Source organism: Mirounga angustirostris, unplaced genomic scaffold (genome assembly GCF_029215605.1).
Source record: "Mirounga angustirostris isolate CCGP_5_RB_7025 unplaced genomic scaffold, mMirAng1.0.hap1 SCAF_6, whole genome shotgun sequence".
NCBI lineage: Eukaryota > Metazoa > Chordata > Mammalia > Carnivora > Phocidae > Mirounga > Mirounga angustirostris.
This window is the reverse complement of record NW_026991714.1, coordinates 28,143,529-28,164,453: the sequence shown is the minus strand read 5'-3', so window position 1 is coordinate 28,164,453 and position 20,925 is coordinate 28,143,529. Positions and strand designations below refer to the sequence as shown.

The window sequence follows — 20,925 nt, the reverse complement described above, 5'->3', positions numbered from 1 at the left end:
AAAGCTATAATACCATTCTCTTACCTAAAAAACGAAGACTAGTAATTTCTCTTAATGGCCCGTCAACACTCAGAACTAGGGCCTCCTCACTGGCCCTCATCCAGGCCCTGGGTTAGAACCGCCCCCCCCCCCCCACACACACACCGCCAGCCCTGTGCTGGTTGAGCTATGTGCTATCCCTGAACTTGTCACAGTTTGCTCGCCTGTTCCTGGACTACATGATGAGCAACTTGAGGACCAGGACCAGACATTAATTTCTGTCCCCAGCACCTGGCCTGACAGAGTGCGTTGCACTTAATAAAGATTTGCTGGAATGAAAAGAAAATATTTCAATCCTACCTACAGTGTCCCTACCAAACAGGTTGTACTTGCATACTTCCCATAACAGGGAGCTCAGTTCTTGGCTTCAGAAGAAGCCAAGCCTTCTTCTTTTTTAAAGCTGACTTAGAAAGCCCTTCTGGTTCCAGTTATATCCCTGGGGTCCTACAAAACAAGGCTACCCCTTCTCCTCTATATGAGTACTCAGTACATATTTGAGACTTACGGCATCTTCTCCCTGAGGCCAGCCTTCTCCAGGCTAAATGAGTTCATTTGTTAGTCTAAGCCCACATCATTCTGATCTGACTAGAACTTTCTGGGTGATCTTGGTTCTGCTGCTTAAAAGTTCAGTCTCTCTTGGGTTCAGATAATTTGCAAATATGGTAGGCGTGCTTTCTAGATCTTTATGCCCACTGGACAGGGCAGCATGGAGGACAGAGCTCTCTGGCACCCTGACAGAAACCTCTAGGGAGCCACCACTCACATCCCACCTTCCAGTCCACATCTGTCCATTCTGGCCACTAAGCTATTATGAGAGGCCTTCTCCGGAGTCTCCTAAAGTCTCTGGAGGGGACAGAACTATGGAAGGGAGAGGGGACTGTCGACTTCAATGCTACCTCCACTCACTGCTGACTTTTCCAGGGGATTTTTACCCTAGTAAAATGATACACCTTGAGCCACAATTTCCCAGGTTTCAGACACTTGCTAGTTGTTCTGGGAACTTCCTCCTTTCGTGATGCAGGTCATTACAACCCCCAAATGCAGCTCCCTTCCAGCAGCTGAGGCCTGAGGAGGCACAGGTTTTCTGTGCGCCAAGGCCACAGAGAGGGGAATCACCCTTGTTGGCTGAGAGAGGAAGCACACTGGGGAGTCCATCAGAGTTAGGGAACAGCCTGAGCATTAAGCTGAATCTTTAAGCTCCAGGAGAACTGGGAGCTGGGGCTGGTCATTCCACTGGGGGGAAAGAAAGGGAAGTCAAGATTTAGGGAGAAGAGAGGCAGCAAATAAGGGTGTCAATCCATTACATCAGGGATGTCAAGTGGCTTCGACACAGTCCAGGACCCAGTGAATACACAATGGGAGGGGAGAGCCTGGAGGAGGTGGGAGTAAAGCTTCAGAGGAGGTCGCTTGGGCACAGGAGACAAGGGAAGGACTTTCCTAGCAGAGGGAACAAGACGGGCAAAACATGTGATTATTGGAGCACAATACATCCAGGGATGGTTGGAAAGTTCTTTGTAACAGGAGGGGGCTGAGGAAGTGGGGGTGAGAGAGGAGACCAGAACTCTACCCTGAGCCAGACCATGACAGATTTCATACATCACGCTACAGGATGTGGGCTTCACCCAGTAGGTGATGGAGAAACATACAGATTTTTTTTTAAGATTTTATTTATTCATTTGAGACACAGAGATATATATAGAGAGAGAGCATGAGCAGTGGGAGAAGCAGAGGAAGAGGGAGAAGCAGACTCCCCGCTGAGCCAGGAGCCCGATGTAGGGCTCGATCCCAGGACCCTGGGATCATGACCTGAGCCGAAGGCAGACGCTTAACCATCTGAGCCACCCAGGCGCCCAAAACATACAGATTTTTAACCAGAGCCGTGACCATCAGATTTGTGGTTTAGAAAGATAGCCTTGGCAGCTATTTGGAGAATGGAGTCGAGGCTGGGAGGAACTGGAGGGAAAGAGACCAGGTAGGAGCGATCACAAAAGTCCAGGCAAGAAGTGATGAGATCCTGGACCACGGCTGATCAGTGAGCACAAAGAAGAGGAGATGAATTCTCCAGATACTTCTGGGGGTACAGTTAATATGACTTAGTGAAGTGGGGAATAGCAAGAAGAGTGGAAGGTGATTGTCAAGATTCCCAGTTTGGTCGACCAGATAGATGGTGATGCTTATAGCCCTAGCAAGGACTATGGACGGTGAGGATGGGAATTGAGATGATGAATTGTTTTGGCCATGACAAGACTTAAATGCCTAACAAGTTGGCATTAATAAGCATCTTTGGCTCAGGCAAGAGATCTGGGCTTGAGCTGTGGATTTGCGAGTTGTGGGTGTGTAAGTAACAATGAAAACCATCAAGAAGAGGAAAGGGATTTAGAGAATAGAAGCATGGAGACTGCCACATTATTTAGTAAAATAAAACTCATATCCTTTGAGGTTAGCAAAGCCATATGAGATACACTTCACACCAACTAGGCCGGCTATAATAAAAAAGACAGACAATAATATGTTAGGGAAGATATGGAGAAACTGGAACTCTCATACATTGCTGGTAGGAATGCAAAATGGTGTAGCAACATTGAAAAACAGTTTGGCAGTTCCTCAAAAAGTTAAATACAGAGTTTTCATATGACCCAGCAAATTCACGCCTATGTGTATACCCAAGAGAATTGTAAACATAGGTCTACACAAAACTTATACCCGAACGTTCATGGCAACATTATTCATAATAGCCCAAAGTGGAAACAACCCAAATATCCATCAAATGCTGAGTGGATCACCAAAATGTGGTCTCTACAAAGGAATGTTATTCAGCCATAAGAAAGAACACTACAACACGGATGAACCTTGAAAGATATCATATGAAAGAAGCCAGACCCCAAAGACCACGTATTGTGTGACTCCATTTCTATGAAACATCCAGAATAAGCAAAACCATAGAGACAGAAAGTAGATTCATGGTTGTAGGGGCTGGGAAAGGGGGAGAGGAACAGGGGAGTAATTGCTAATAGGTATGGGGTTTCCCTTTGGGATGATGAAAATGTTTTGGAATTAGGTAGTGGTGTTGATTGTACAAATTAGTGAATATACTAAAAAAGCTACTGAATTGCACACTTTATTGTTATTATTTTTTAAGATTTTATTTTACTATTTTTTAAAGATTTATTTATATATTTTAGAGAGAGTGAGTGCAGGGGAGGTGACAGAGGGGGAGAGAGAGAGAGAGAATCTCAAGCAGACTTCCCCCTGAGTGCAGGCCCGACGTGGGGCTCGATCTCACAACCCATGACATGAGATCATGACCTGAGCTGAAACCAAGAGTCAGATGCTCAACTGACTGAGTCACCCAGGCGCCCCTAAGATTTTGTTTTTAAGTAATCTCTACACCCAGTGTGGGGCTCGAACTCACAATGCTGAGATCAAGAGTCACATGCTCCACTGACTGAGCCAGCCAGGAACCCCTGAATTTCACACATTAAAAGGGTGAATTCTGTGGCTTGTGAATTATATCTTAATAAAAATAATTTAAAGATAATGAAGGGAGATTTTAGTCTTAACTGCACAATGATAGAAGGGTTATACTAAAAATCGTATTTTATATACTATGCTTATCTTCTCTTGCTTTACTTTCTAAAAGATAACGATTAAATAAAAAACTGAAAGCATAAAAAGAAAAACAAAAAAGCCCCCAAAGACCTATATGCCAGAGACCACAGTTGGAAACACTACATTGTAGACCAGCACTATCCAGTGGAAATATAATGTGAGTTATATATGCAATTTTAAATGTTCTAAAGTAAAAAGAAACAAGTGAAACTAACTTTAATGTTTTGAAGACATACAAAATATCTTTTCAATACATAACCAATATAAAATTATTCGTAAGATTTTACATTCTTTCCTTCTTGCTAACTCTAAAATCTGATAGGCATTTCACACTACAGCACATCCCAGTTTGGACCGGTCCCATTTCAAGTGTAGCAAGTGGTACCATATTGGACAGTTCAGACCTAGAATGATGGTCACTTCCCATTTGGGCCAGTTGTATTTTCCTCTTTGTATTTGCATGTATGATGAACAATTAAAAAAAACCCTAAATAATAAAGGGCTTGTGTGATTGGTTCCAGTGTCATCAGGAAGAGGCAAGCTGGAAAGACCACAGCCTCTTCCACAGCTGGGCTTGGGGAGAAGAACCTTAAGGGAGGTTCTACATTAGGGAGAAGGGTGAAGGGAGCCAGAGCACAAGGGTCCTTCAGGATGGAAGAAGGATTCACCCCAGAACAGCCAGGAGTGTTTCCTGACCGCCTTCCCAGGGTTCTCTCTGAGGGCAGGGAGGCCAGTGCCCACCTCTGCTAACAGTGTTTGCAGGATGCAGCACAGTGATAAGAAAGCTGCTGCCAAGAAGGCCACCAGGACTGAACCCATCCTGGAAATGGGCGCACAGGGAATGTCTCATCAATGCTGACTGAACAACTGCACCTCCCATTCAAGTGGAGGTCCAAAGGGAAAGCTCGAGAGACAGATTGTTTTTTTCTAAGTTACGCGGTTTGTTGCAACCTAAAGTTAGAAGAAAGAGTTCAAGACTTTCCTTGGTCAGCAGTGGGGAAAGCTCTTTAAGTCTTAGTTTCTTCATCTGTCAGGCAGGTTAGGGCCTGGGGGGAGGCTGATGGCGGGATCGAGTGAGATGGTATAGATGGAAGAAGCTGAGTGCCTACCTACGGGCTACTGGTGTGAGAGACTCTTCGATTTCTCTTGGGCAGGAAAAAGGACTGCCTCCTGACCAGGTATTATGTTTTGACTACGGTACTTTAGACCAGCTTTGGAGCAGGGCCCCCTGGAAGCAGGAGGAGGGACTAACTGAACTTGACATCCTCCCTACATCCGGAATTTTCCAAGGCTGGAGCCTTGATTCTCTTTTTAAGTGGTAACAATTCCCTCCTCCCAAGACAAAAGGAAGCCAGGCACACGGTGCCCATGAACAGATCTATTCCTGGGAGCCACGGTGAGGAGGAGGCGGAGGTTTGCCCCGTTTGGCAGATGTCCCAACATCAGGAACTTGATCCTCTAGAAAACAGCATGTGTGACCTCATGCTCACCTGGGCTGTGGACTGTGTCCCAGGAGTGACCATCGGTCCCTTCCCTTCCAGTGTCCAGTGAGTCTGTCCTCTCCTTTCGGAGTTTTGTTGCCCCCAGCTGTCTGTGAGTCTCAGCTGGGGGACAGTGTGCTAACGGTTCTATTTATCATCCTGTTTGGCTGGCTCCACCTCTCTGCGGATGGGTGCCAAGGGCCAAGGGAAGGAGCCTGTGCTCTGGGGATCTGTTTGGGCCCTTGGAAAATAGATTTATTAGAAACCATGTAAATGTCCAAATATAGACATATGGCTCAACCCGGCCATATGATGCACTATGCTAACATCCACTGAAAATGATGTTTAGGAAGAATTTTCAGGGACATGGGAAAATGACTACACTATGATAAGAAAAAAAAAAAGCAGGAAACACAATTTATGTGCCTATATGTGAGTGTGTACAATGGCCTCAACCACAAAAGGAAAAGTTCCCACAGACACATACACCCCCAAAAACTGCCAGTGGTTACTATCTTGAGCTAATGAAACAGGATTGTTGGTTATTTTTTCCCTATGTTTTGTATATTGTCTCTAACGAGCCTTATGACATTATACAGGTATCCTTCCCTTTACGAAAGTTTGCGTTGCGTCACTTTGCTTTCACGGGCCGGCATTGCTACCTGTTTTCGCTAACTGAAAGAAATCTGAAGCGGATTTTCCCTTCTCCAAAAAAGGGGGAAAAACAAAAGTAGCGCTCAGCATTGGTTTTGCAGGGAGTCCTCACAGAGGCAGCACGCACCCCAAACAGCAGCTAGAGGGCCCCCTGCCCCCCTGCACCCCCCTGCACCCTCCACCAAACTCCCCCCCAACTACATTCAGCACCTCAGCATCCAGTCCCCAGAGCTTTGAACTATGTCTGTGAGCATCTGTGCTTTATCTCCATTTATTCTGTGCTTCTGTTAGCAAGATGTGTCCTAAGGTATCAGAAAAGCCTAAGAGAAGTTATTTTGGGGGTCTGGGAATGCTCAAAAATTTTTCCATATAAATTGGTGGTAAGTGTTCCTTTGTTTTCTGCCGTTTCCGCTTGCAACAGGTTTCATAGGAAGGCCTTGTTTTTCGATAGTGGGGGAAACCCATAATTATAAGTTATTTTTTGAAGAAAGTCCATCTAGAAATAACACCTCTATGCTTACGTACCGCCCCCTATTCCCACCTTTAAGGCAAAGATTACAGACTGGAGGGAAAAATCTCCTTGACCACTGGAGTCTTCAGCACTCTGAGGTCATTATTAAATATCTTCTTGGTGATTTCGAATACATTATATTTTTCAGTGCAGTAAAGGACCAGAGACAGACAGGTTATCACTAAGTGGCGAGTGCAAGAGATGCCATTGGATCAGTTGAGATGATTCATCTTGGGGAAACTTGGTAGAAGCAAGATGGCTCAATGTCATCCTTTCACAACTGGGATTCCAGGAGAAAAATTAAGTCCTCAATGCCTGAAGGCATCCATTGTATGTAATGAATTAATTTATTTCCTATATATCTAGAATGGGACCTGCTATTTAGCATCTTTGGGAGAATTGAGGAAATAATCGCTCCATTAATTTTCTATAGGGCTTAATTCTTTTGCAGAACCCTGACTGAGAAAAGTTGATTGTTTGTCTACAAGAACCTAATCCCAGCCTCGCCGTTCTGGCTTCAGTAGGGCAAGTCTGTGTCTACATGGCCACGGAACTGGTATATCCAGACCTCCTGGGTCATCATACTCACATATCTGAACACTGGGCCTCCCAAAAGACCATCCCAAGACAGCTCTCCTGCTATGTGTGTGATCCAAAGAGATAATCTGCTTATAGCAAGTTCTCTAGAGAAGCCATATTACTTTTTTCTAGACCTAGAGGCAAAAGGCTGAACTTCTCCGGATACTCCAGGGAAGTACTCAGATAATGGGAGCTGCTGGCCTTGGCTGGCTGTATACAGGACAAATTCTTACTCTCCTCTTTAGGGTGTATCTGTGGCCCCAGAGATCATGGGCAAACTTGATTGGGTCAAGCTAAAAATGTCAGCCTATAATCTCAGATCCCTAGGGAGCTGGGAAAGAGAAGAACAAGGAAGGGACATAATGGAAAAAGTTAAAAATGAGTCCTTGAGGCTCATTCTGTCCTGAAAGGAAAATATGGCAAGGACCCATCCCAACAATTCAGATTCCAGAGTGTAAACGTGTGGACTGATTTAATTGGTTGTTTACAGAAACTGGGAAAAAAGAGTCACTGCCAAATTGCCTTTCATTTGAGGATTTGGACATAAAAATTATATTTTCTTTTTATTATTATTTTTTTTAAGTAAGCTCTACACCCAATATGGGGCTTGAACTCATGACCCAAATTCAAGAGTTGCATGCTCTACCAACTGAGCCAGCCAGGCGCCCCCAACATCGTATTTTCAAATTGTCTCAGAAGAGTTTAGATGAATTCATAACTCCTGCAGATTCAATCAAGTACGACAAGAATGGCATTTGCAAACCATTTGTCTCTCATTCGTTTAACATTTACTGAGCCAGGCACTGTGCTCACTGCTGGGGACACGGAGATGAGTAAGAGTCAGGCCTCGCTCTTAAGAAGTCAGGGGAAGGCACAGAAACATGCTAAGCCGAAACAATGTGTTACGTGTGTACATGCTGCAAAAAGTGACGGGAGCTGCAGACAGATGGTGCTTGGTGAACACAGGGGTGGAGCGCACAACCCAGACTGGAGGGATTGGGGAAGTAGGAAGCTGTCACCTGGGCTGAGCCTTGAAAGAATCCAAGTTAGCGAGGCCCAGGGTGGGGCCAGCATCCCAGTCAAAGGTGATGGTTGGTGCAAAGGCACAGAGGAAGCAAGATAACGTGTGGCACCGCTAGAGAACCAGGGGTCAAGTGTAACTGTAGCAAAGGGTAAAAGTCAAGGAGAAGGATATTAGTAGCTACAGAGATAGGGAGGCGTTGGGTTGCCAAGGGCCTCCTAAGCCACCCTAAGGAGGGTGAATTTGATCATGGAAGCTATGTTGAGCAACTGAAGGCTTTTACGCAGGAGAGTGTCAAGATCATGATTCTATTTTATAATAAGACACTGGCAGCTGTGGGGAGGATGGATTGCAATGGGGGGAGAAGAGAGACAGGGAGATCAGTTGGGAGGTCACAGCATTCTTATGGCTGATAAGTGATCCAGGTGAGAGCAGAAGCACCACGGGGGCAGGGGGGACCCGAGAGGGGTGGCACAGGTAGAAGCAATATGGTTCGGTCACTGGGAGAGTCTGGGAACACCGAGAGACCCCCGAGTTCTGACCTAGGTGTGCTTCTATTTACCCCAGTGTAGAATGCAGGAGGAAAGGCAGGCTGGGGGGTTGGGGTGAGGTAACTATAATAATTTATTTTTAGACTCATTGAATCTGAGACACTTGAGGGGTCCAAAAAGCAAGTGAATGATCTAGAACTCAAAATAGAGATCTAGGTGAGAGATCGAGACAGAGCATATAGGTGGTAGCTGAATCCGTGGGGTTGGATGAGGGTAGCCACGAAGACGGCTTCGGGAGGGCAGGGCCCTGAAAAACAACAATAGTGAGGCGTTCGGAGGAAGGGCTCCTCTCAGAGGAGACAAGGAAAGAACAGCTAGAGAGAGAAAAAGAAAGCCAGGGAGGTGAGTGTGGTGTCTTGGCCCCAGGGAAAGTATTTTGAGAAGGAGAGAGTAGTGGAATACCACAAAGTAAACAAACAGGGTAAGGACTAAGAAAGCATCCCCTGGGTGCACAACAAGGAGGTCCGCAGAGACCTTCTGGAGGTTGAGGTCAGTGCAGGGGCGGGCGGTGTGAGAGTGAGTGTAGATACGATTCCCTACAGCTTCGCTACAAAGGAAAGGAGAGAAGGTGGGAACTAGAGAGAAAGAGCCCGTAGGAAGGAAAGTTGAAGGGGAAAGAGAGAGAGAGAGTCTGAGAGAAAACAGATGTTTACAGGAGCAAATGTCCCTGAGAAGACAGGAGAGAAAAGTGGGTGGGGGCACCAGCCTGGGACAGGGAGAGGGACACCTTTTCCATGAGATGAGAGAGAAGGGCTCCCTGCTGAGTGGGGAACCCGGTGTGGGGCTTTATCCCAGGACGCCGGGATCATGACCTGAGCTGAAGTCAGACACTTAACCCACCGAGCCAGCCAGGCGCCCCGAAGGGCAAATCTTAATAGTAGGGCTCAGCAGGACAGCCGGCAGGACGTGGCCAAAGGACTCGACAGCACTCTAGTTGCTCCCAAAGATGGACACCATTAGAAATGATGATGGTGGCCCCCACTTTATGATATGCCTACTGTTTGCAAATCACTGTCATGCACTTCTTCGAACTTTTGTACTCTTCAAATTAGGCAGTATCATTGTTATTTGCAGGTGAAGAAATGAAAAGTTCACTCTGCATTTTCTATGACCCAGCAATTCCACTCCTAGGTACATACCCAGCACAAATGAAGTCATAAGTGCACCAAAAGATGTGCAAAAATGTTCACAGGAGCATGGTTAATGATAGCCCCAAACTGTAAAACAACCCAAAGTCCATTAACAGTGAAATGAATGCATAGATGATGGCATGTTCGTACAATGAAACACTCATGGAATACTCTACAGCAGTGAGAGCTGGGGCACCTGGGTGGCTCAGTCGTTAAGCATCTGCCTTCGGCTCAGGTCATGATCCCGGGGTCCTGCGATCGAGCCCCTCATCGGGCTCCCTGCTCGGCCAGGAGCCTGCTTCTCCCTCTCCCACTCCCCCTGCTTGTGTTCCCTCTCTCACTGTGTCTCTCTCTGTCAAATAAATAAATAAAATCTTTAAAAAAAACAATTATCAAAAATAAATAAATACATAAATAAAAAGTAAAAACAATTATCGGGGGCCTGGGTGACTCAGTCGGTTGAGTGTCTGCCTTCAGCTCAGGTTGTGATCCTGGGCTCCCTGCTCAGCAGGGAGTCTGCTTCTCCCTCTCCCTCTACTTGCTGCTCCCCCTGCTTGTGCTCTCTCTCACTCTCTGTCAAAGAAATAAAATCTTTAAAAAAAGTAGAATACAAAAGAACACCTACTTTATGATTTTATATAAAATATAAAATATTTTATATATATATTTACATATATATAAAATTTTAAAACAGGCAAGGCTAACCTACGGGGTTGGAGTCAGGGTAGGGGTTCCTGTGGCAGGGACGACGGGGGTAGAGCTGGAGAGGAAGCAGAGGGTGGGTGGGGGTCCCGCAGTGCTGGCAATATTCTCCGTCTTATTCTCTCTCTCAGTCTCCTTCACTGGCCCCCTTCTCCTCTTCCGATGCCTAGATGTTGGGGTAATGGAGGGCATGGTCCTTGGCCCTCTGCTCTTCATCCACAACTTCTCCCTACGTGATCTCTTCCAGGCCCATGGTTTTAAGTATCATTTATATACTAATGGCTCCCAGATGGAATCTCCAGCCCCACCACCCCACTGAGCTCCCGACTTGTTAGAATCCTCATCTTTGTGAGAATTCATGACACTCTACATTTGTATTTTGGACACTTTGCTGTATGTGTTTTATATTTCAATAAAAACAAAGTGTTAGAAAAAAATCCATTATTGTCAAGTACAAAATGAGACACAGAAAAGGCATTAAAGAACACAATGAAAAGAAAGTAAAGCTTATAAATGTTCAATGCTTGTCTGAGGCCACGCAGCTAGGAGACAGTCAAGCCGGGAGTGAGCCCCAGGCGCCCCCCTGGCTTGCCTTGCAAACCCAGGGCCATCAGCTGTGTGCTGGGAAGGGACCTCCTTCTCCTTGGGCATGGGTGGCCTTGGGGACAGAAGATGGATGCACTGGAGGTGAAAATCGACTGGATTTTCAAGGAGCTCTGGAGCTGGCTATTGTCTGTTGACTGTTCACGTGCCAGATGTCCGATCCGGAAGTGTTTTCATGTTTTCTCTACCCCACCCAGGGAGCACTGAGCAGCTTTCTTGCGACCTGACGTTTAACCTCTGACTACTGTCACAGCCCCGTCAGTTTCTCCCCACTTCAGTCCAGCCTGTGTCCAGCCGCCAGGGGGATCCTCCTGGACCAGCACCGTGCATGTGTCAACACAGACCAGCCCCACCTACTCTCCCCCGACCACATTTAGCAACCTGCCTGCATCCTTGCTGGTCTCCACTGTCTTCCCTCCCAGGACCAGAGGTGACCGCCTGCTGCCAAGGCCAACCCCTCCACTCCAGTGCATTCCATCTCTTTTCCTGCCTTTTCCAGTGCCATCGAGGGTTCCCTCTCTACTGAACCAACCCCCTTAGTATATAAACATGCTATCATATTCCATCTTTAAAAAAAAATTCCCCTTTGATTCCACATTTACTTCCAGCTGCTGCCGTACTTCTTTGCTTCCCATTAGAACAAAACTGGGGAAAAAAACCGAAGACACCTGTCTGTATTCTCTATCTCCAGTCCTCACTGACCATTCTCTCTCGAGTCCACTCTTCACTGCAGTGACCCCAATCTTGTCAAGGTCTCAGTGGCTTCCATCTTTCCAGTTACTACAGTCGATTCTCTGTTCTTAACTTATTAGACCTCTCAACAAGAACGGAAACAGTGGAGACTCTCTCCTCCTATAAGGCCCCGGTCCACTTGCTTTTGTGAAGCTGCTCTGAGCTTCCGCCCAACTCTCTCAGTCTCCTTCATTGGCCCCTGCTCCTCTTCCGATGCTTAAATGTTGGGGTAATGGAGGGAATGGTCCTTGGCCCTCTGCTCTTCATCCACAGCTCCTCCCTACATGATCTCTTCCAGGCTCATGGTTTTAAGTATCATTTATATACTAATGGCTCCCAGATGGAATCTCCAGCCCCACCACCCCACTGAGCTCCAGACTTGCACATGCCCAGTCATTGCAACACTTGCTCTTTGATGTCTACCAAGCACCATGAACTTGTTCAGATCAGAGTTCTTGATCTCCTCAAAACCACTCCTCTTCTGTTGTTTCCTACCTCAGTAAATGGCATCAAATCTAGCCAATAGCTCAGGCAGGCCTGGGCCCCCCACTCCTCTCTTTTCCCTGGTGAGTCCGACAGTCCTGTCTGTGCTACCTTGGAGGTCTTTCCTGAATCTGACCACTTCTCCTCCTGTCGTCCTTGGCCTCTTGCCTGAGCTACTGCACACCCTTCTAGCCGGGCCCCCTTCTCCCCCAGGCTTGCCCTCCTACCATCTATTCATCTGAACGCTGGCAGAGTGATGATGGATCCTTTAAAAAACCTAGATCAGATCACATCTCTCCCCTGCTCACAACCTTCCAATGACGTCTCACCACACTTGGAATAAAAATCCAAACTCCCTCTGCTGCACTTTGAAGTCCTGCATCATGTGAGTCCCGCTGACTTCTGGGGCCTGATCACCTCCAACCCCCCCACCCCCACCCCTGGCTCGCCCTGCTCCAGTTACACTGGCCTGGCTTTTCCTCAGACATACTACACCTGCTCCCCTGCCCAGGCCTTTCTGTGTGCTGTTCCCTCTGCTTGGAAAGCTTCCTTCAGACCCTCCCATTGGCTGCCTCCTTCGGTCCGTTCCAGGCTCTGAGCTTATGTCACCCCTGTGGCAGAGTCTTCCCTGACCACCTTACAGGAAATCGTCCTAGACCTTCTCTTGAAAGTGCATTCTTCTCCTTTATGTGTATGTGACATATACGTTATATGTGATGTGCATGTGTTCTATGTGATCTATTTAAGTACATGTATTCTCGGTCTCACCCATTAGAATGGAAGCGCCACGAGAGCGGGGACCTGGTCTCTCTTATTCACTACTCTGTGCCAGCATTCAGAAGCACCTAATGTAATGGAAACTTCCTAAACAGTTGGAGAATTCATGATTTAATGGAGTCCTCCTCCCTCCTTGTAGATACAGAACATAATTCCTGAAACCTGCCTAGGAAAAGGATGCTGAGAAGGGGGGTGGAGGCAAGAGCAGTGAAGGAAGGGACCAAACTCAAATTTAGGGTTTAGCCCTCACTACCAGGTTTCCAGCCCAGCACTCTGCGACCTGCTTTACAGATGTTTTTTTGCTTAATCCTCACAACTCTCCTGTGACTAGGTGTTATTTCCATTTTAAAGATGGGGAAACTCCGGCTCAGAGAGATAAAGTAATTTGTTCGGGTTACACAGCCGGCCACCAGCAGAGCAGGATCGGCATCCAGGTCTAGCTGGCCTCTGAAGACACTGCGCTCAGCACTAACTCAATACATTCTGCACCCAGGGCTTCACTGGAAGTTCTGCCACCACACCCCACCCCCACCCCAGGATATTCCACCTGGTGGGGGAGGGGGGGCTCTGCTGGCCTGATCCGGAAGTCAGGGCTGGGGATGTGTGCACCTGCAGAGCCCGAGGGTCCTCCACGAGAGCAGGCCAGTGAGGGGGTGGAGGTGTGTGGGAGCGGGAGGCCTAGCTATCCTAAGCAGCACCCTGCCTTCCCCACTGGTCTGGTCGTTTCTAGAGCCAACCCCAGAGACGGGTGGAGCCAAATTGGTCCAAAGCAGCCTAGGCTTTTCTAAGCTCCTGGAAGTTGCAGACAAGAATTCACTAGTCCCCAACCCTCCTCCCAATCGCCCTTTACCCCACCTCTGCCGTGTTTCCAACCCAGTCACCCACTGCAGGCCACTGAGCCTGGGGCATGAAATAAATTAGGCTCAAAGAAATCAAGACAAGGGGGCCAGGCAGGAAGTCAGTAAATAAGCCTGCCTTTTTCCTCAAGCTAGCTCCTTGCCTCTCTTCCTCCCATGCTCTCCCTCCCTTTCTGCCATTCCCTCAATCCTGCTGACAGATTGTCTTTTAATTTCACAGGTATAACGTCTGAGGAACTTCAGGGAGGAAAAGTTGCTCATGATGGGCCACTTTCAGTACCTCAGCCAATTTAATCCTCACGATAACCCTTCAAGATTGAGGTCATCTTCCCACTTGACAGTAAAGCAATGGGGCCTCCAGCAGCTATATGTTAATGAGATAGCATTAATAATGCCTCTGAGTCCAGAAGGTACTCAGGAAAGTTGAGGCTCTTCCTCAGGTAACGTGCTCACCAGCTCCAACGGGGGCAGAAGCAGAATCACACCTGGTCCTGTTTGGTTCCAAACCCCTACAGGCTTTCTATTCCCCACATGGCCCGGGGCTAAGGGACCCCTTTAGGGGAACTGAGGCTCTGAATCCAGACCCCTTCTTTCTTTGTTGGTCATGCCAAAAGAGATCAAATAAACAAGAAAGCACAGCCTGATCTGGAAAGGACTGTGTATTACGGTCCAGGATATTCTTGTTTATCCAACTTGGCAGACATACGAATGTCAGCTTCTCTTCCCCCGCCCCCCAGTCATTGTGCTTTTTTGCTGTCCCTGCAGTGTGTGTAGACTTTATGCATGTAGACTGTAGATCTCCAAGGACAGCGCCCTTGACCCCTCTGTCTTCTGTAGCTCTCCCAGTGCCCTTCATCCAGGCTTTGCCCACTGTGGGCCAGCTCTGGTATGCTGACGCCATCTGATTCAAGTCTCCAGAGTCTCTTGGGGGAGAAAGAGAGGCTGAGGGAGGGTAGCCAGGTTAGATGAGGATTTTGTCTCCACTCTGGGTGTCTGCTCAGACAGGCCTCTTCCTGCCTTAGTGTGGGGACCCGAAGCCCCCAGCCTACCAGCCACCCTTGGTCAGTGGGGCTCATGCCCGTCCCCTGACCATCTGCATCTCCCGCTCGCTGTGGGGACATTTCATGTTTACATCTCCTCCTTGGTCCTATCTGGCCTGCCTCCCTCTTGCCACATGTCCCATCCACCCAAGCTCTTCTCCCTGTGGTCCTGCTGAGAAAAGTCGAGCACCAGGGGCGGTGCCGAGGGCGTGGGAGCAGGCGCTGGGGCCTTGCCGCTTAAAATCCATCAGATCGGATAGTCTATACACACAGAAGAAAATGTATAAAATATGAGTAAGAGCAACAATGAAAACAAACACCTGCGGATCCCACCACCTAGTTTAAGAAGTTGGTTAACTAGTTTTTAAACTCTGGACAGAGGCACCTTTCAGACTTCAGGGAGAGATTTTTAAACTTGTCTAACCCTGACTGGGTGCCTGCTATCGCCTCCCCAGGTCTACAGGCCCCCCTCACCTCTTCTGCCCTCTCCACCCCAGCCTCCAGGGCTATTTTGGGTGTGTATCAGTTGGGGTTAATCTCCTTAATCATTGAGCCTTGCTGCCCAGGGCACTCCTGATAGGGCCCAGCCCTCTGCAAAGGGTAATCGGAGGGTTGTGCTGCCGGCCTCGGGCCTGCCCGGCATCCCCATCCCGGTAGAGAAGCCATGGACACTGGGCCATGAGCTGGGCCTGGTAGGGGAGGGGACCTGCTAGGCTGGGTGAGCCAGAGACCCGAGGCGAAGGTGAGGAGGCCGGGTGACTGGCTAGTGGGGTGCTTCTTGTTAGCTTCTCAAGGGAGAACCTAAAAGAGCTTCCTCCACCCCCCCAGTTCAGCTGCCCCTGCTCCTGGCTGGGTGGAGGCGCTAATCCCCAGCCCCTGGTAACGCCAGGGAGAAGGGCAGGGGAGGCAGGCTGGAGATTTTTCTTTCCCACTGGGGAAGGAAAGAGAACACATGAGTTGACCTGCTGGGATCAGGTTCCTGAAACCTGAGCCAAGCACAAGGGTTTCACTCAACTGTTGGCCACACACCTGCCCAGGGGGCCTTGTCTTCCACCTGGTCAGAAGGAGAGTCCCAGAAGGACTAGGGTAGAACACACAGGCACTTTTAAAGGGAGGGAGGGAAGCCACAGGTCAGCTCTGCCAAGCCCCACCTTCCCCTCCTAACATTCATTCAACGAACAGAGGCTGAGGGCCCACCTCTGTGCTGGGCCCTATGTTAGCACTTGTCCACCAGAATCACACAAGCTGGGGAGGAAGAGAGATAAGAAAACAGGATGGGGTTGGTCCAGAGTGGCACTGGAGTGCTCAGATCAGACATGGTTCCTACACTTGCCCGGCAGTCAGGGAAGACTACCTGGAGGAAGTGGTGCCTGAGACCTCAAAGGAGGCACAGGGGTGGGTTGGGGAGAGGAGTATTCATGAAGCAGGGGGTAAACCAATCCAGGACAGCCCTGGAGTATTCTATCCACTGAGGGAGGTGCCGCCCGAGGCCCCTTGCACAGTCTACACCCACCCAGCACGATAGCCGGAGTTTGAATCTTGGGACTCCTCTTCCCCCGGAGAAACCAGAACTTAAGACCCAAACTGGGCCTGCCTCCGCTCTCAGTTTCTGTCTAAAAAAACAAACCAACATTTTGTTATGGAAAATGTCAAGCACATACACAAAAGTAGAGAGAACTGTGTAATGGGTACACATGCAGAGCCATCACCCAGCTTCCACAATTATCAACTGGTGGACAGTATTAGTTCATCTATCCCCCTACCCACTCCCCTTGCCCATATTATTTTAAAGGAAATGCCCTAATCCTATCAGTTTTCCCCATAAATATTTCAGGATCTGTGTCTAAAAGGCAAGGATCCTTTAAAAAGTATATCCATAATACCGTTATCCCACCCAAAAGGAATTAACAAAAATTCCTAATGCCATCCAATATCTTGGCAGGACTTCCTTCCCTAATCCACACTTGGTTCTAAGAGTTTGAATCCCGGGGCCACACTTGGTTTTACTATTTATGTTCCCAGCCCTGGGGGCAGGGATGAGCATTCAGCCAGGCTAGACGATGTGATAACCTGCTGCTCCTACAGCAACATAGGACTCTGTGGTCTGGGCCCCATCTCACCTCCACGGGGGTTCTGTATTTGTGTGCCTTGTGATCCTAATTGGATGATAAACTCCTCGGGCCAGGGGCTCCTTTTTTGTACCCTGGCGAGGCAGAGAGAAGGAAGCACTGTCCTTAAAGCCCGGCGGGGTACTTGTGACTGTGTGAACTTAGGGCAGTTACTCAACTTCTCTGAGCCTCAGTTTTCTGCTCTGTATCATGGGGATAAACCTACATATCTCCCAAGAAGTGTGAGGTTTAAATGAAGAGGTGAATATGCTTCGCCTACAGAAGATTCTCAGTAAATGGTCACCTTGCTGTGCTTCCTAGAGTCGAGTTACTCTGTCTTAACTAACTTCCAGTCCGTTCCTTACAGGGAGCAAATGCCGCTAGCCGGGAGAGCTACCGCCAGTCCAGCGGCCTGGAGCCCCCACCTGGAGCCGCTCCGCATCTGCAATGTCAAAGGCCCCCCAGCCTGAGCATCCAGGGTTCGCTCGTTTGTTTACTTTGGCCCCTAGTTGAGCAGACAGGCTTGGCTTGCTCAGCCCTCAGAGGACTGATGGAAGGGAGGGGCTGGGCAGGGGGAGACAGCAATGAATTAATAATTGCATAGCTGCCATTTATTGTGTACTTATTATAAGCCAAGCCCTGTGCTAAGTGCTTTCCACTATTGTCCTCTCCGTTTTTTACAACAATCCTACGGGCTGGATTCTGTGTAGCTGAGGGAAGGGAGGCCGACTGGGTAACTTGTAAGTTACTTATTTATACTATTAGGAAGAGATGCTGGTACTCAAACCAGGCTTTCCTGGCACTTAAACAAGTTCTTAATCCCACACTTACTAGCTTGCTAATGGTGCTAAAGAGGTCACTTTGTAGGGTTCATTGCCATTCATCCAGACTTACAGAGATGACTTCTGCTCATGGCTCGGGATCACCCAGAACTCCACCCAGGCACTCTGCCGACATATGCCCTTGAACTGGATGAGGAAGAATGGGGACAGCCTATCCCTCCAAGGGAAAAATGGCCCTGACGCCATCTTCTCATGCTGAAGATGTACACACACACACACACACACCCTCCGTTCCCTGATTCAGACTCTGTCTGCAGAAACAAGCGTGCACCTGGCAGGGGTGAGGGAGGTGGGACCGGGAAGGCGAGGCTTGCCATGGTTTCAGTTGGCTGAGGAAAAAGCCTTTTGAGAATGCAATTTCCAGGAGACTGAGAGTCTCTCACACTCTCCACAGCCTAAGCATCTTGCTTGGGGATTAAGAATGTTCTGCATTTGACTTTAGCCTCAGGACTATCTTTCTGCACACCAGAAGCCACTGGGCACAGAGTCTGGGGACTAGGAGTGAGGCAAGAGCAGGGCCGGGCTCCAGAGTGAAAGTTGGGGGTCCAAGTGGGGGATTTACAGAGATGCCAAAGCCCTGAGCGTGCTGCGTGGCTTTCCCTACGTGTCCTGTTAGCTGTCTTGAAGTACCAGGCCCTCACAGGGAGTGCCCTATATCCTCTCATCTTTTCCATAAATGTTCTAGTATCTGTTCATCATTATCCGAGTGGCGATCACCTTGCCCACAGGGTAATGAATTTCAAGCCTTCTGACTCCCCTTGCTCCCAACTTCTTGGGCCCAGGGTGGTAGGGATGGAGACAGAGGTCCAGCTCCTCTACCTCACTTTCCTTCATCTCTCCCTCCCCCATCCCTTCACTCAAGGGGCCAGGGCTCTGTCTGCAAACGTGCTCCGTGACTAATGTCCAGCACAATCTCTGACCCAGCCAGACATGTCACAGAAATTCCGGGAGATACTGTTGCCTTTCTCATTTCCTTTGGGAGAATGAACACATCATGTGAAGCTCTGGGTCTTGGTTTCCATAGAAGTGAAGCAAAGGACAAGAACTGAGACTGAACTTTCTCATGCAAGAATCCACAAGGACAAGAGACATGGCCAGTAAGAACCGGCTCACAGAGGACAGTTTCCCCACTAACCCCTCTCTACAGTGGACAAGGGGCTCTACGAGTCACACTCAGGTGGAGGCTAGTCTAGTTTGTCCCAAGAAAACTCACATATGAATACATGATGAATAAAGGACTCCTCCATGCCAAGCCAGGAAAACAAAAAGCAGGTCTTGCTTAAGCCCATCCTAGAAGTCAGCAGATGTTTCCAAAATGGCCCTCCTTGACCGGCCCCTCCTCTGTCCCCTCCTCAAGGCAAAACCCTGCTGGGAACTACCTTCATCCCCCAGCAAAGGGACCTTGCTGGCTTACAAAAGGACTTATGACCAACAGGAGGGGATGCTCCCTCAAGATGCTCCTCTAGGAAGTGCAAACCCCAACTTCCCTGGGAGGGAAACTGAGGCCATCCGGTGAAGATGCATTGCCCACCTCACAGATCCCTGGCCCCTGACTCCCATTGCTTTGGGAAGCCCATCTGCCCCTGCACCTCCTCAAGTGGTTCGTGTGCCACGAGTTGCCCACAGGGCCAGAGGCCCTCAAAATGAGCGGTTCTGCGAGGAGGCCTGACTTTCTTTTCTGGGGCGGCTGCCAAGAGACTGCAAGCATCATTCTATCCTCTGCCTCCTCCCCACAACGGGTGAAACGAATGTGCAGGGGGATAAAAGTGCGGGGGGACAAGTACGGAATCAACTCGACAATGAACGCTTCAAGGGCATTCTCCAGCTCCCATTCTGCTAGCAGCCCTATCAGCTACTGCGGGATGCTGAGTTCTCCCGACAGAGCCAACTTGTGCTTTATAACAGAAATTAGGGGTAAGAGGTTCACACTGCCCGCTCAGCAGATGGTAATCGGTTCTGAAGCGCTACATCTTTTGCCAACGAGACCTTTTCCTCTGAGGAGAGAAGCATCCTGGTCACAAGTTCAGGTCTCCCTCCCCTCCCTCCCCTCCCCCCTTCCCTCTAGCATATTGCTCACTCACATCCATGGACATCTCCCTCTGAATAAGTTTCTTGGTCTCCTTTTCACAGAAGTTGAGCATGGCTTCCCGGTTGTACGTGCCCACGGACTGCTTCTCTGTCTGGTTTCTCTGCCGCAGGCCCACGGGAATGCTCCCATCCGGATCCACCACATCCAGCTCCTTCTCTAGCTCCTCCATCTCCTCGGGAGACAGCGTGGACAGCAGGCTGTCGATGTCAGGGTCTTCACTCACCTGCCGGCGATACTTGGCTACCTTGGACATCTTGGCAAAGTGGGCTGTGGCTCTTGTGGGGGCGGGGGGCGCTACAGGAGTCCGGGGGGGGCACAAGCTGGTCTGGATGGAGCAGAGTGGGCTTGGGAGCAGACCCCCAGCGGATTGAGGACGTGGCTCCGCTGCCCTGCCCTGCAGACCCACAGGTGTCCAAGTGTTAACTGCAAGCTAACTCCCAAGCCCAGGGCTAGTGGACCCTGGCTGGTCTAACCGGCGGCCAATAAGACTTGACAACAGCCTGGCCCTGAAAGGAGAAGCCAATCCCCACGCAGGGGGCGGGCCTGCCTCGCTGTCAGAACTGTTTGAAACTTGAGGACATTCCAGGGAATCTTGGAGCTCTGTGTGACCAAATTTAGTACAGAGCATTTAGCCTTTTAAAGACAAGGGGGCCACGCAATGAGAAAAAGATACAAAAATGTAGAGGCTGGAAGAAGCTGATCAGACCACAGGAGAGCCAGAAAAGCAGAGACGGGGCCATGGGGGTGGGGGTGGGGGTGGGGGGCGGTCAGGAATAGGCCAACCCCAAGCATGCCCTGCTCAAGCACATATCCGACTTCCGCATCCCGGCTGGATGTTGCCGGGGTCGGTGCATGGTCCACTGACTCCTTTCTACTGTATTTGGTAATGTGCTGGGGGACTCCCGGTTGTTTACAGCCACGGGAAAGATACATGATTCCAGATACTCTGAACTACCCGCCCACCCATTCTCTCTGCGCAGGAGAACCTGAGTGCCAAACATCAGAGGCTCAGCCACTTTTTGAGAGAGAGAGAGAGAAAGAGAGAGAGAGAGAGAGAGAGAGAAAATAAATCTTCACTGTGTACCCAAACTGAAAACTGGTAGGCTGGGGAGAAAGT

At 49.1% G+C, this 20,925-nt stretch overlaps 1 protein-coding gene across 1 annotated transcript in view; it reads right to left on the bottom strand.

The window, feature by feature from the left end:
• The window catches only part of LMOD1 (leiomodin 1), a 39,398-nt gene extending 19,131 nt beyond the window's left edge, over nt 1-20,267 (bottom strand). The window contains exon 1 of the mRNA XM_054507949.2: nt 19,801-20,267. Coding sequence (XP_054363924.1) covers nt 19,801-20,061 — 261 coding nt within the window. The 5' untranslated portion in view covers nt 20,062-20,267. The remainder of the gene's footprint in view (nt 1-19,800) is intronic.
• Between the last annotated feature and the right edge of the window lie 658 nt (nt 20,268-20,925).